General features: G+C 37.9%; 1 protein-coding gene across 1 annotated transcript; it reads left to right on the forward strand.

The window, feature by feature from the left end:
* Nucleotides 1–212: 212 nt before the first annotated feature.
* LOC137286651 (protein inscuteable homolog) lies at nucleotides 213–15,078 on the forward strand. The gene is made up of 13 exons (XM_067818616.1): nucleotides 213–297; nucleotides 1,924–2,069; nucleotides 2,638–2,701; nucleotides 3,225–3,348; nucleotides 3,763–3,815; nucleotides 4,287–4,398; nucleotides 5,009–5,122; nucleotides 6,851–6,976; nucleotides 7,601–7,775; nucleotides 9,088–9,263; nucleotides 9,898–10,123; nucleotides 14,141–14,217; nucleotides 14,887–15,078. Exons 1-13 carry the CDS (start codon nucleotides 266–268, stop codon nucleotides 15,016–15,018), a joined length of 1,557 nt encoding a protein of 518 aa, XP_067674717.1. The 5' UTR covers nucleotides 213–265; the 3' UTR covers nucleotides 15,019–15,078.
* The last annotated feature ends 2,164 nt before the right edge of the window (nucleotides 15,079–17,242 follow it).

A 17,242-nucleotide genomic window follows, 5' to 3' on the forward strand; every position in this document is an offset into this window, starting at 1 on the left:
CATAATCACAGTGCTGCAGTGTTTTAGAGTGCCATGGTTCTTTGTGTACAGATATGTGTATCACAATACATAAAGTACTGTATGAATGATATTGAATAATCCTGTACCTGTAGTGCTTTATACCACATGTGTTATAAATACATGTACAGACATGATTTGTCATTCCTATGAGACAGATTAAATTTTATTCATTTACATTTTCTATTTAAACAGATTCAGCTGATACACTGGAATTCAGATCATCAGTATTAACAGCAGACCTAAGATGGAAAGGCCGAAAAGGAAACAGATCTATATGTAAGCATAGAAATTGTGACATCTTTTTTATGTCTGTTTTGGATGGTGAGGGAACCAAGAAATGGTAATGGGATGACACTGGCTTGTCCTTTTTATAACCCCATTCACATGCACCTGTTTGCACACTTATGCATAAATGCACACATGAGCAAACTTTACATACATGTGTAATTGTGTCATGTGAAAGCATTTACTTATGTATGTAAATATACACCAGCAGCAAATTTAGATGTGGTCAGGACCAGATGCAAAAGTGTATTTACACATGTGCAAATTTGCACTGTGAGTATACTGTGTCATGTCATCTTCCTTTAGGATAAGAGAAGCGAAACATCCCATGTGGTCTCAGAAACTTCCTGAATGCATTTATGAGTGCAGTGGACTTCCAAACACCAAATCCAGATAGCTCTATATATTCAGAAGATGAAGCATCGCATAGAACATTGCATTTGCAACTTTCGTTTGGCAAACAGCTTGGTCGCTAGCTTTTAAGTAATCCTTCACTTGTGTGAAGATAAGATTGAAAACCCATTTGTTCATGCAAAAAATGTTGTATCACTCTTTGTCATCATTAGATTTATTCATGACGTTCCACTAAGCAGACTGACATGTTGCAAGATCAGTATGTTTCTGATACAGTGTTTGTCTACTTAAGCATCAGTGATAATAGAACCTCTTTCTACGTTGAATTTCTTAGACAATTTAGTACATTTATTATTCACACTTTGAACTTTACTCACAGTACATAATTTACCATTACACACATATGTGTATTTACACATGTGCATATTTACTCACATGAGGAAATTTTGTGCTTATGAATGGGGTTATGGCTACAGTGTGTGAAATCCATTTCTGGTGTTCCGCTACTGCCTCTGTGATAAAGTTGACAGAGTATCTGCCTGGATCTCAGAATGTCAAAGGTTTCATCCACTGAGAGAATCATACAAAGAGACATAGAAATGTGGTACTTCTTGTGACGTTGCCAGCTGCTCTTCTCAGCTTGGAGACAGTATGCTGTGTGCGAGTGGCTTATCCATGTTTCACTGTACCTGACTATCCCCTAGGCTAGCACTGTGTCGTGCTCATTATTATTCTGCTACTACAAGCAGACACTCATACACACACCTGTATGAAAAACATCTTGTAAAACTATATTAATTTTTGTTTCCTTGTACCCATGATTTGTCAGCAAAGTTGGTCCATTGGTCATTGTTTACCACTGCCATTCAATAGGGGGACGCAGAGTTGGTGGGGAGTGGGTGAGGTTAGTTTTACGCCGCACTCAGCAATGTTCCAACTATATTGTGGCAGTCTTTTAATGATCAAGTCTGGACCAGACAATCCAGTGATCAGCATCATGAGCATCAATCTACAATAACTGGTTTCAGCAAGTAGTTTGTGGCTGCCTAATTGCAAGTGTTTCCTAGAGTACAGTTATTTGAAAATGACCGTAGTTTGTCTCTGTTGTATGTTGACCTTTTAAAACTCAGAAATTGTTTGAAATTAACCACGAAAGTCAATTGAACAATTTTGTGATATTACAAATTGAGAATTCAAATACTTCTGACCTCTGGGCCTCTTTGTTGATAAGTGTTTAGGGTTGTATTTTGCTATGTGTTGAAGGTCACAGTTGGACGAGCCTGTCCAGGACTGGCTGATTGAGCTCCGTGAGATGACTGAGACGGAATGTATGAGTGTCCTGCAGGGCAAGTCAATCTGTGCCGGTCAAGATACTGACCACTCCACTAAACTTGTACACCATGTTAAAGGTGAGATGATCACACCATATACCAAATACTTTGAATAATACATCTCCTGCTGGTCTGGATATTTAGGTCTGACATAGAAACTGTTTTGGGAGATGGTCCCCAGAGTTGTGCCCCCTTCCTTCATCATGTTCATTGTTGCGAATACATTCATCACCCCATCCCCCTCACAACAATCTTAAACTAAGGCATTTTATATTTTTGTCAATTTCTTTAGCAAATGGAAAACAGTAACTATTTTGCAAATACATTTATGATTGGTTTGAGATTACGGACTTGAGTTTTAAAATGTTTAGTGTTCCTCTTGAAAAGCTATTATTTGTAGTGCTGTCCTTGAGAGCCTTGAAAATCCATCCCCAATATAGGCTGAAAAACATCGAACTTGTACAATATGACATATTTGTTTACTAATGCATTATAATTCATGAAAGGCATAGATTATTTCATTTGTTACCTTAAAAAGTGGATTTTTTTGTGACTGGTGATCTTCACACTCCTTTTCAGGACATGTCGTCAGTATACACTGTGCTGGGTTATGTAGGGTGTTTCAACATTGTTTTCCTGCTTTCAGAGGGAATTGATTCAATCAAGAATGAGTCAAATGCCATAAGTCAAGACTTTGATCGACTCTTCAGGTAAGTTTATTTCTGACAGACAGCCCTATTCTCAACTGCCACATCATTTTGGAACAGCCTTGAAGTGTTCAAAACAATACCAACTCTGTAATTTTAACTTTAGGGAAATTATCCATATCTTATTTGCAGGTGAGTGCTGATTTCTGTGCCTTTAGGGTCATGTACTTTTAACCTTAGAGAAAGTATCCATGGCTTTGCTGCAGGAGAGTGCTGATTTCTATGCCTTTTGAGTCGGTGGGGAAAGTTTGTGGTTAAAGTGTTTGCTCGTCGTGCGGAAGATCCAGCTCTGAATTCCCATGTTTGAAGCCCATTTCTGGTGTTCTTGTTGTGAATATTGATAAAAGCATTGTAAAACCTAACTCACTCACTATTGCTGTTGATGGTGAATACCCAACTACAAATTAATAGGAGATGGAAAGGGTATGTTTCTTTGGAAACAGGATTTTGTGAAATGAAAATGAAAGTTGTGATTGGCTTCAGTTGGGCAAAGTTTAAGTTACCCGGTGTCTAATTTCTTTCACAGGAGTGTTGAAGCTGGTGAGTGGAGGCATCTTGGTCGCCATGGTATTCAGGTAACCTGTCACATTCGGTCCCTCATCCAGGTGTGCAATCAGTGTGTGCCAGAACCACCTGTCTACATTCTGGAGGTGAGTGGAAATACAGAATCTCACCAAGGTGTCATTTGAGAGAAAGAATGTCAACAGAAATCCATAGAATTTTTAAACTTAAAGGCTTCCTAGGAAGTTCCCAACTTTTGTCACCAAGTGATGATTTAAAATAATAAACGAGGACAGGTGTTGATTTGTCTTCCAACTTAATTTTTCCATCGTTTCAGTTTGTAAAAAATCAAAGACAGTTTTGTTTGTCTGCAAAAATATTCAGTTCATCATTTGTAGTGGGATATAGTTTATCGATGTCTTGTTAATGTACCATTATTGCAATAGATGATGTCACAATGGCCTGCAAAGCATAGTGATGTCTCCTGTGAGACATACAACTGTATGCTTCTGTAGGTTAGCTGTTTGAGAGGTCTGATGATACTTGTGCTGGTCTTGTTACAGCAACAGGACATGGTGATGGGAGAGTGTGCCAAACTAGCACAGCAGGTAGATAGGTAAGTTAGGACATGTGGATCACAATGATAGGACATACGGAGGACACCTAGATTCAGGGAGTACGAGTATGTCATGTCTGAATATTTAGATGAGTAAGATTCTACAGCAGTCATATAAGTTATCAAGTTTCAGTACTTCTGATTTGTTTGAAAGTATATTTTATGTGATCAAAGTGAGCTTTCTGTGATTGAAATGAGTAGGTCCAAGGTTATGGTACTTGATACTGGGTTGAATATCATGTAACATTTAGGAATAAGACATTTTGTCATCTCATAGATAAGATGTAATTTTCAGATTTCAGAGTACTGAAGAGGTTAATGTATGTTTCAGTTTCCTCAGTAGTGCCAAGCTTGATGTATGTTTCAGTTTCCAGAGCAGATCCCAGCTTGATGTATGTTTCAGTTTCCAGAGCAGATCCCAGCTTGATGTATGTTTCAGTTTTCCAGTGAAGAGGTTGATATATGTTTCAGTTTTACACGGGGCGGGACTTTGCCTGCCAAAGTACCTCTGACCAATCAACTCACATTCTTGGGACAGTCTTTCAGCAGACTTGTTGATTCAATAATTGGTTACCTGGTGCAGGTAGGTGTGAAATCCCTATATTTGTGTTTGACTGTGCAGTGTTGGTGAAAATATGAGAACCTCCTTGTTAATATTTGACATGTCAAGAGTTTTTGTGTTACAACCTATATCCAGGTTGATTGTTGATAGGCCTTTTTTAAGTTTTCAACCAAAGTTGGTAGATGTAACAAAGAGAACCTAAATTGGTGCCTTTGCAATGTATAGATTTGTAAAAAAATTTTTTCTTGGTTTCCATGGTTTGGACTTAGTCTTAAAGGGAGTGGTAGGCTTGAACATAACTCGAAAACCATTCGAAAACCAATTCTTTTCAACAGAACCTGGTAGATTTATGAAACAGAACCTACAGTGGTGCCTTCTGCTATTTACAGATTTTTGTCATTTTTTATTTTTCTCGGTTTCCATGGAAACAATTTGGACCTAGTCTCAAAAGGGTAGGGTGGACTTTGTTTCTGGAGCACAACTTGAAAACTTCTTAATATCTTAAGGATTTCCAGTCCAGACATTTGAATTGTAAGACAGATAATCTGATCTGTTTCTTATCTGTTTGTGAATATATACTATATCAGTGAATATTGAGATCCCTAATGAATGTATTATGACTTGATTCCAGCGCCTAGTTGACACGCTGGATGAGGCATCTGCACCATCAGCTGTTCACAGCGCCATCAGCAACGTCATCAGCCTTGGTCTGGAGGGGGAGCACATGTGCTATGTACTTGCCAGGGTAAGATAGCTGATTCATAACGGAAACCATTGTCCTTCCATTTTGAAGGGGATTGATAATCAGAAATATTGTCAATATGAAAACTCAATGATTATGAAAAAGAAAATTGTGTTTTAATTTTCTAACCTAATACAGTAAAAACAACACGAGGTAGCAAAGTAAGTGCACTTAAATGATTACTTACCTTAACACGCACACCTAAGGGATACAAACCATACCTACCCGTGAGGAACAACTTTATTGAACCACAAAGTAGGTAAACTAAGTGAACCAAAAAAACATCTGAACAGACGAACGCTAGAAGTAAAAGTGATTTTGGGATTGTTCGCGCTTGCGCGAGTGGGGAGATCATGTCACTTCCGTGACTACATTCGTAGATTACATGAGGTAGCCATCTAGGGAATGGCGAATCAACGACTGTCTGATCTCTTCTAGTGAAGCTTGAGGTAATATGCATAAGACCTATGGTAAGGTAAGTATTTAAATATCTAAAATATTTAGATTTTAATAATTTTATAACGAACTACAAGGGACCACTGAAATTAGTTCGTTATATCTGTAGTTTGCTATTTGCGAAAATCCATTGAAAGAACAGTAAAACACACTATACGGTACAACACATTCCTACTCAGTTTATTCGTACATTCATTCATATTACGTTCTTTTCACTACAAAGTCTGACTGGTTAATAATGCAAACTACAACTTCACATGGGTGTAAAAACTGGAGTGTGTTTTGACGTCTAACTTATTGGTCAGATTTCAAAGTGAGAGCCGCTAATTGACACTGAATTTGCTCAATTGACTATTCACACCATTACTTAGTGTTAACTGGAACTGTCGAGGATTTCAAAGTGAGCATTGCTAACTGGCAATGACACTGATTGAATTCGCTCAGTTCGTTATTCACACCGTTAATTAGTGTTACGCGCGGGGATTGCAAATTAGTTCGCTATAGCCGGTAAGTTCGTTATAGAGAATTCGTTATTCACGACTTTTTTATATGATAACATATAGTGGTTTATTTGAGACTTTTAAAACAGTTCGCTATAGCCGTAAGTTCATTATATCCGTGTTCGTTATAAAAGTATTCTACTGTATACAAATTTGGCACTTGATTTATTCATGGTCTTCTAAATTATGTTCAGGATGCAGTTTTTTATATATTCCATGCAAAAGGATGTTACCAGTAATGTGACATATATTCATTTCTTTCAGACATTTTGGCAGTATTTCTTGATATTGATCTATAATTATAATTGATCAATGTTTTGTTAATGACTATTGATATCTATGATCTGTATCAATGACAAGCCATAGATGTGGATTTATTGGTAAGAATGTCACCAGGCTGATATATTTTCATTGTGCTTTGATATTGTTGACTGCCAATGTTTGCAGCTTGTGGTATTGACTCAAATATTTACATACAGCAGTGAGTTAGTTACTGACAAAACCATTATAGAACATACACTTGCCCTCTGTGGAGGTATGGTAATGGTGTTTTTCCTGCTGTGGTTAACAGGGAATGGTTCTGAGGTCGTGTCTCTACCTCACCTCACCTCACCTCACCTCACCTCACCTCACCTCACCTCACCTCACCTCACCTCACCTCACCTCACCTCACCTCACCTCACCTCACCTCACCTCACCTCACCTCACCTCACCTCACCTCACCTCACCTCACCTCACCTCACCTCACCTCACCTCACCTCAAATATTATTCCAGGAAGGAGGTGTGCGAGCACTACTGGACATTTGTCGGACTGACTCACTGGGGTTTGCACATGCACAGGCTCTGCGTGCTCTTGCTACAGTCTGTTGTGTGCCAGAGAGTATCATGGAGCTTGAAAAGGTATGTGTTGCAGTGTGTGCATGGCATGTTCAATTTAGGTTTAAATCTTTACAGTATTCGTTCTTAGGCAATGTCTGTTCTTTAAAGAAGTTGTGAGTCTCCTATGACATCTCTCTGGAAGGTGTCAACATCATCACTCATGTGATGTATACATGACCAGTGAAAAACTCACATATTTTTAAAATTGAACTTGTAATTCAAATTAGCATTCACACCCCTTTTGGATTATTTAAATATTTAAGAATATAAGATCTTTCCTTTCCAGTGTGTGAGGCTGGCAGTTTGTCTTAAGCCTTAGTCAGTGTACTTCTTCTGACACTGTTAACATAGTTGAATAATGTATGATAAAATTCACATATTAATTTTGTATTTTCTGAATACTGATGCCATACTGATGCAAAGATGACTTCATGATTGTAGGCTAATGTCAACTTCCTGTAAGCCTGTTAGTTAATTAAAGTTTGCTAAAATTGTCCTGATGTGACCCTTATTGGGATATCCATAGATCCTTATTTAGCACAAGCTAAGATTTCAATTACCAAAGTGGGTAGAATCTTAAAACACAAACATACCACAACTTGCCAGCAACAGTTTCCTTGTTGACAGTGTTTTGTGTATGTGCAGGAGAGTGGCCTCGAGCTTCTTAACGATGTCCTGTGTGATACGAAGACATCTGAAGGCGTGCAGGGTGAGGCAGCAGGTGTGGTTGCTCAGATTACTTCGCCTAGTTTAGAACACAACCAGCATCTCAGTGGCTTTGTGGACAACAATCTGCAAGACTTGCTGAAGGCCCTACTTGGTAAGGACATCACTAACTCTTTTCCTCAAATCATGTTTGGAAATTATTACATGTTTGTAATTTCATTCACATATCAACCACCTCCAGGGTGTAGTAGATAGTCTCTATCACGAGAGAGGGAAGTGGTTCAGGTCCTGACCCGATCACAGCAGGTTAAAGGCTCAATTTCACACATTGTCAATAATTGGTTACAGTAATGTTGCGTCTATTTAATATATTGGGGCATATGAACTCACTTTCGCTTCCTGTTGATGCAATAACAGACTTCCGTTAGGATCTACCTGGAATCGTTAATTTTGAACTTTGAGGTGAACAGCTTCCACGTAGAGAACATTTGCGCTGGATGGAATATAAACAATTACTCTGTACATTCAAAACTGGAACAAATGGTATTGTCAGTGCTTGCTGAACTATTTTTAATCACAAGTTGCGCGTACATGTAGATGATCATTTAATGAAGCTACATAACATTTGCTGAAGTGTGCGTAAAATCAATTTATGAAAGTAACTATAAGTAGATAATTTAACCTCACCACCTTCGTCAGCCCAGTGTCCGTGTAGTAGAGTGTCTGACTACTGATCTGAGATATGCGATTTCAATCCCGCTTGGGGAAACATTGGTACGTGTAAAGTCAATTTAATGACAGTAACTATAAGTAGATAATTTAACCCCACCAACTTTGTTGGCCCTGTGGCCATGCGGTAGAGCGTCTGCCTATGGATGAGAGAATTGCAGTTCCAATCCCTCTTCGGAAAACCTTTGCTTTGTGAGTTTAATCTTGAATGATATTTTTCTATTGATTTCAAACACTCATGTATCATTTGAATGTTAATGTTCATATAAAGTTAGGAAAAGTAAAACCTGGGAAGCGATCTTACTCCAAAAGTAAAACCTGGGAAGTGGTCTTACTAATGAAAAGTAAAACCTGTCCCTTCAAAACAAAAACCTCAAACGCTATTGTTCTGGGAAAACAAAGAGATGACCTAATATATAGTGAGAAGCACACTTTAGGTTTATATCGTGAAAAATAAAACCTGTCCCTCCAAAACAAAAACCTCAAATGCAGTTATTCTGGGAAAACAACATATGTTTATAGTGAGAAGCACACTTTAGGTTTATATAGGGTATTCGTGAAGAGAGCTCCAAGGGACAGCAGAGAGATTTACACAGCTGAGTCTAGTCTAATCAGGGGAATGTAAAATGCCCTAAAAAAAAATCAAACTGCGTGTTATTATAACAGCAACTGTATCTCATCAGTCCTGAACACTTGTTCAACACTGACAGTCATGTTACATGACGTGTGGTTTCCAGTTCTATGTCAGAAGACAAGCTCCCATGAAGTGTTCCTGCTGGCAGCTGCAGCTGTAGCCAACGTAACGTTCATTGACACTCTGGCATGTGAGATCCTCCATCAGAGGCAAGCTCCACGACATCTCATCCGACATTGTTCCATGTCCAAAGCTTCATCCCTGTTTGCCAAGGATCAGGTCAGGGGTGTTTTAGTCTGGTCGTTCATCCAATTGCAGGGGTGGGCCTGTGATGTTGCTTTTAGTTCTGTTTTGTAATTTGGATATGAGGACATTAAATTGTCCGATAAAATTGTATTTTTTCTGGCCTCAATGAAATTTATTGCCTCAATTTTTTACACTTCCACTAGCTATAATGTTTTATCAGACATTGAGGCATGTTCATTTTTAGACATTCACAGTTTTACCGAGTTCAGTCAAGCAGTCGGACATAATTTTAATGACAACATTTATCACAGAAGTCTTTCATACACACTTAACTGATTTCATTCAATGTCACTTGTTGTAAGAGATGACAAATAGTATTAGGGCCCCTTTCCTCGAAGCAATTGTACTGCTAAGATGATTGTAACTCCCATACTTAAACATAGACTGCAACAGTCATACCGATATGATTGTTTTTAGGAACTGGGCCCAGGTGACTTTGTCGGCACATTTCACTGTATCCCAACTGCATAGATTGATGCCCATGCTGTCGATCGCTGGATTGTTTGGTCCAGACTGTGCTTCCTTGCACCTCGCTCTGTCTGTTATATAGAGTATGAGTGTGTGAATGAATTGTATACAAATGTTGTGATGATGGTCATCTTTTCAGATTGCCACAGTGTTAGCCAATATGGCTGCTGTCAACACTTGCCAGTCTGGGATTGCGGAGAATTCTGGGATAGAACTGTTGGTTCAGTTTCTACATGAACGACCATCATCATACAGGAACCCGGCAGAGATCGCTGCATGTGAGCGTGTTCAACAGAAAGCGGCCATTGCCCTGACTAGACTGTGTAGAGAGGAGAGATATGCTCGCAGTATTGTCAAGCTGAATGGTGGGTAGAGTGGGAGGCTTCAAGAATCTGCTGTACGGTATCAACAATAAGAGCCTTTGTTTAAAATTCACAATTGAGGATGCCTTTGAAAATTGTACAGAATGAAATATTCTGTTTTAGTGAGGAACAGCAATGTTTGTTCAAATGTGAATGAAGCGGAACAGAAAACACAAAAGACTAAACAAATATATGGCCCTTCTTCCCTTTAAGAGATACCCACAAGAAAATATTAAAGATTATTTACAGACTGATGCATGGAGTGGTGGTACAGAATTATACCCATCTGATGCTGCTAGTCCATGACAACTACCAGCAATGGATGTTTACTTGGACACCACAATATGATATATTCAATTTGTTTAACAGGTCAAATTCACTCAGTCACAAAACAAGCAGGGATGCACAGTCATTTGTGCATTTTGTTGATAAGCATTTGTTGATCAATGTAAACGCTCACTTTCCATCTTATCTTGGAACATTGAAGGTTTGGCAAAGTTTAGTAATGACACCAGCTTTAAAGAGTATTGTTCTATGTATGACATTGTTGCTTTTGGCGAGTCATTTGTCAGAGATCATAAAGATTTTTGTGATTTTCTCACTGGATACAGAACGTTCAATTGTGTTCGCCCTAAATTGCATACACGAGGTCGTTACAGTGGTGGTGTTACTGTATTTGTAAGAGATGGTTTAGTGATCAACAGCTTAATTAGCAGACTGTATGACAACTTCCATAACTGTGTTGTTCTTCTTCTCCGTTCATCGTTACTCTCATGGGACTGTGATACTGTTTTGATATTACCGTATTTGTCTCCAGAAAACTCCCCCATCTACAGTAATCATGGTGACTATGATGGTATGACAGAACTGAGTGATTATCTGTTTACTATTGTTTGTGATCATCCTGACAAGGAGATATTCCTAGCTGGCGACTTAAATGCTCGCATGAAGGACTTTATTGACTACATTCCTGATGACAATCTATCTCTTGTATATGACTCTGATGATTATCCATGTGATACTTTTGATACCCCAAGATCAACTAAAGATATTCATGTTCATAATAATTATGGTATTAAGCTAGCAGAATTATGCCGCACATATAGTATCCATGCTTTAAATGGTCGCCTGTTTAATGACACCAGTGGTGAATTTACTTGTGTAACCCATAATGGTACCAGTCTTGTTGACTACATGCTGGCATCAACAACCCTTTTTCCCCATATTACTGATTTTGGAGTTGGAACTGAGGATAAATCATGCCATTTTCCTCTTTACTGTACACTGGATCTTGATATTGGTTTTTTGTCTGAACCAGTCAAGCAGCAATCTTCACCACAGAATGACACCCAAAATGATGAAAGTGTAACATGGTACAAATACTTATGGCACAGAGATTCAGACAATAATTTCCTATATAAATTATTAAGTAATCTCAATGCATCTCTCAATACACTATGTGATCTTATAACCACTAACACAGACCAGGCACTATCCTTTTTAGTGAATGTTATACAAGATGCAGCAAATCATACAAAGCAAGTCTATAAAGGTATTACCACACAGAAATATCTTACACAGCCACCATGGTGGGATGAGGAATTAGAAAGAATTAAGCATGATAAATATGCAGCACTACGTGCACACAGGGACCATAACCATGACATTAACATTTACAAACAATACCGTAACACTTTCAAGCAGCTATTTAAGAAGAAGAAAAGGAAATATTTACAAACACAGAAAGATAAATTAATTTCAGCTAGATCTGATCCTAGACAATTTTGGAAACTTATTAAAATGAACAGAATGTCCAGTTGTACTTCCCAACAAATAACCTGTAAACAATGGTACGTTCACTTCCAAACACTACTCTCTGCAGACAACACGAATCAGCTCCAACACACTGAACAGTCTACTGATACTCAATCCTCTACAGGTACACTCAACCAGCCTATAACCCAGGAAGAAGTTATGTCTCACATTAAACTGTTAGCAAACAATAAGTCACCCGGACCAGACGGTATTGGAAATGAATTTCTTAAAGTCTCTAAAGACTATATTACACCTATTCTTACAAGACTATATAATCGCATACTCAATACCGGTCACTTTCCAAGTGCATGGGGACACAGCATCATATGTCCATTATTTAAGTCAGGTAACAAATCAGATACCAACAACTACAGGGGCATTTCCCTCATTGACTCACTGTGTAAAGTATTTACTTCATTACTGAACAGTAGGCTGCAGACATGGTGTGATGAAAATAATGTGTTAGGTGACTTTCAAGCAGGTTTTAGACCTGGCTATTCTACAGTAGACCATATATTTACCCTTAATGCTATTGCAACAAAATATTCATGCAAAAGAAATGGAAGATTTTACTGTTTGTATATTGACTTTAGTAAAGCATTTGACACTTTAAACCACAATATTCTCTTAAATGCATTGAAAGATGTTGGTGTGTCAGGCAAATTTTTCAACATTGTATCATCCATGTACAACAGTCTGTCTGCCTGTGTGAGAACAAGCACTGGTTTGTCTCAATCATTTGCATGTAATATCGGTACTCGACAGGGTTGTATCTTAAGTCCTCAGATATTTATCATATTCATTAACCATTTGTATACATTATTGGAGGATGTAGGTGGCAGAGGGGTGTTTATTTCACACAATGTAGATGACTTGTATGCCCTAATCTTTGCAGATGATGTTTCTGCTCTGGCAGATAGTTGTAACCAGTTGCAGTTAAAGATAAATGCACTAGAACTATTTTGTAATAATACAGGTATGTGTGTAAATTTGAAGAAAACTAAGGTAGTTGTGTTTAGACAGGGGGGTCCACTTAGGTCTTATGAGAAATGGTACTACAAGGGAGATCCTATTGAAGTAGTTTCATCCTACCGTTACTTAGGTTTAACATTTACTCCGAAACTTGTATGGAGTAAGGCGCAAACAATACTAGCATCCCAGGCAAACAAGGCAATATTAGCAATTAATGGTTTCCAGAGGAAAGTTGGTAATATTTCCTGTCCAGACCTCTTCAAGATATTCGACTCAATGATTACCCCTATCTTATGTTATGGTTCAGAAGTCTGGGGATTATCTTATTGTAAAACTGTCGAGTCTGTTCATCTTGCTTTCTGCAAATATTTTCTTAAAGTCAACAAATCCACTTCATCAAATATGGTTTTAGGAGAATGTGGTAGGTATCCACTACAGCGTGTGTACACAACAAAGGTTATTAAGTATTGGTGTCACTTATTGCAGCTACCCAAAGATAGATTACCATACCAGTCCTACATGATGCTTAAGGCACTTGATGAGTGTGGGAGAATTACATGGGCTAGTAAGGTTAAACATTTACTATTCCAGTTTGGTTTTGGTTATGCCTGGTTAAGTCACAATGTTGGAGATTCAAAGGTTTTCATATCTATGTTCAAACAGCGGTTATGTGATAATTTACAGCAGACATGGTACTCCTCTCTAGAGTCTTCACCCAAATGTTACCTCTACAAATCGTACAAATCTTTGTTGGATGTTGAAAAGTACCTACGATGTGATTTACCTCTTTATGTAAGAACTGCTATTTCTAGATTTAGATGTTCAAACTTCAAAATTGCCATAGAAACTGGAAGATACACTAATACTGATAGACATCTAAGACTGTGTAGCCACTGCAAAAATAATAATGTAAATGTCATTGAGGATGAATTCCATATTTTATTGGAATGCCCACTATATGCAGATATTAGAACGAAATACCTTAGTAATACGCTAAAGAAACCACACAACCTCATGTCTGTTGTTAACATTTTTAAAGATCCCAACACAAATACTCTCCATAATGTTGGACATTTCCTCTTTCATGCTGAAAAGAGGATCCATTTAAAATATGCTCAGCGACTGTAATTGAATTATGTTTGTATTTTGGGCCTGTGGCCTTTATACAGAATAAAAAATGTCTGTCTGTCTGTCTGTCTGTCATTTGTTGATCAACATGTCTTACATTGCCAGGTGTCCCTCGACTAGTCCAGCTGTGTCGGTTTGTCAATGAAAGAAACAACAGCGATGCTGTACTTGTGGCCTGCCTTGTAAGTAGATGATACCCACTGAATGATTCCATGTCCTACGGAAGATGACAATCTCTCACAAAATGAATTCAACCATTATACAATAGGTTGAAGATGGTTCATTATGTACCTTGTTTAACATATATTTCCTTGTTGATACATTTTACAAGTGTTTCAGTTATGCACCTATGGATTTCTTCTTGTTGACTTTCACACCTACCAAATATTGGAAAAGTATCAGTTATCGTTTCAACATTTCATAAGTAAGAGAAAAACATTTACATCAGTTTTGGTTTGAAAATATACTCTCACGGTTTGAATTGCCTTTAGAACTTTATTTCGCAAACTTTTCTTGCTTTCCCCTTATTGGGTTTTCTGTTCCCAACCAAAGCCACAGAGGCATGTTTTCTCCCGTAAATAAGTCCTCCAGAATCTACATCCACAGGCCACGTCCTCGTAGGCTCCTTGGGGCCCCTGGAGAGTAGCTCCACAACGATCCCTCTCGGAGTCAAACTGATTCCAGTGTAATCTATACTTGTTGTGTGATGTGATTAAACGTGATTGGTTGACCTCTCTTTGTAATTTGACTTGAAAAATTATTTTTCATGACTTTCTCTTTCTACTAGTCATGATAAGGTCTGATGAAGAGGACCAATATTTCACCTTGCTCATGACTGATCTTTATTTCAGGCTTCATTACGTAAGATCTGCACGACTGTTGAAGATCACAAGATGTCAGCTCAGGACTATCAGCAGCTGATCCAGCCCAGGCTCATGGACTCCTTCCTGATGTGTTCCCATAGCGACGAGAACTTTGTGTGAACTTGTTATCAGTGGTGTAGTGATCTCACTGATCCTGTCTGCAGCATCCTACAGGAAGAACATGACAGTACTGATGAGGATGGTCAGTGGATACTGCAGGTGACATGTTGAAGGTGAAGGCCCTATGTTTATGGTGTTTGTATTCACCTGTTATTATTTGGAGCATTTTGATAATCACTGCCATTGGGAGTTCTTACGAATCGAATGCTGACTTTGTTAAACTGGCTCTATTTATTTATTAACTTAACCCTTGTTGCTTCAACATTGCACTGAACGCTAACGCTGCAGCTCATTTGTCATGCCATGTTCTGCTGATGTTGACAACACTGTGTATACACACAGGTGACATGACCTTGGAGTATACAGAACCTGTTAACACCATCCATGTAGGTTGTTATCATGTCACATTTGATGAACCATCTCCTGTGTAAGGAACAGTGATCTATATCAGAGAGTCTCATGTTCATTCACACTTACAAGAGTGAGATTTCACAGAGTTTCTAAAAAGTGGAATGTGGTTTTACAGGGTTTTGATGGTACTGTAAGTGTCTGTAAAATACAGATGTAATTTTCAAGAGCATGTAAGAATATGGATGAAAGTGTCATAAGACTCTTGTGTTAAATTATTTATGGGATGTCTTGTATCTCTATGGGTGCACATGAAGAGTTTTTGAGATTCATTGGTATGGGGGTTTTCAGGAATTATTATGACTATGAGATTGTCTGTGATTATGCTTTAGAAATTACTGAGGATACAGATCAAGGTGTCATAAGTATCCCGGGGTATAGTTTCATGAGAACCTACTTGATGTTCATTGCAACTAAGTTACTGAGTATGAACATGAAGACTAGTGAAATGTGCAATGGTAAATGAATGTTCCTGCTCTGCAAGTATCTCCAGTCAAAATGGACTGTGGATAAAGACATTTGGCTGGTAAATATATATATTCATGTATGTATGATCTCATGGTATGTGGTACATTCCAGTAGAAACTGATGAAAACTACAATGTTTTTATGATTGCTTGACGAAATCCTATATAGTTGATGCACATGGTATTGTTATAATGATATCAGCAACTGAGGTCCTGTTGGAGTATAAATGTGATATCCAGGCTCAGTCCATGACATTCCTGTTGAGTATTGTTGTTTCTGGATGAGATATTTTATGATTTTTAACACTATATTGCTCAAGATGCATACTCAGGCTTCCAGAATGGCAACTTGGTGGTCGTTTTAGGAGAATATTTCTCATCATATTAAGCACCTATTCTCACATTGCCAAGACCTAGGCTTACAGAATGGCATCGACCTTGTTATTTTATAAGAATATTTCTGTCATATCAAGCACCGTTTCTCACATTGCCAAGATAATACTTCCAGAAGGGCAAGTTACTTGCTGTTTTATGAGAATATTTCTTGTCATATTAAGCACCTATTTTCTCATTGCCAAGACCTAGGCTTCCAGAATGACAACGACCTTGTTATTTTATGAGAACATTTCTCATCATACTAAGCCCCTATTATCCTATTGCCAAAGAGTAGGTTTCTGGAATGGCAACTTGTTTGTTATTACATGAAAATATTTCTCATCGTATTAAGCAACCATTCTCATTTGCCGGCCAGACAGCTTGCTTGTTTATTATGTGAGAATGTTTCTCATCATAAAACCCATTCTCACACTGCCAAGACATGGGCTTCCAGAATGGCCTCATGCTTGTTTATTAGAACAATTCCCATCATATTAAGCACCTATACTTGTAGTTTTACAGAATTGTTAGTATTCTTGACACACATGGTACGCTAAGTATGATGAAATAATTTACAATAATATTTTTCTTCTTGGTTTAAATGTCTGTATGCAAAATACTGATTTGAATAAGAAATTTCAGATGTGTTTCTCTACTTAAAAGTATTTCTCTGGCTATGTTAACATGATTATTACTACCTATTGCACGTTTGTAAAATTTGTATTATTTACAATTTGGAGTAAGTCTGTGAGTTTATGCATCTTGAAATAATACAGATCATGTATTTTCTGAAATATTCTTTACTTAGTGTCATCACAGCTGTATTGTGTGTGTGAAAACATTAGACCCAAGAAGATAACATGAACATGTACATTGTGAAGTCTCAGGTGATATTCACTCTTACTTGATACAAATGTTGTCATGTAAGAATTTGTTATCATCAAGAACTTTGTCTTAACAGGATGTGTTAATATT

This window comes from Haliotis asinina, chromosome 6, assembly GCF_037392515.1.
Source record: "Haliotis asinina isolate JCU_RB_2024 chromosome 6, JCU_Hal_asi_v2, whole genome shotgun sequence".
NCBI lineage: Eukaryota > Metazoa > Mollusca > Gastropoda > Lepetellida > Haliotidae > Haliotis > Haliotis asinina.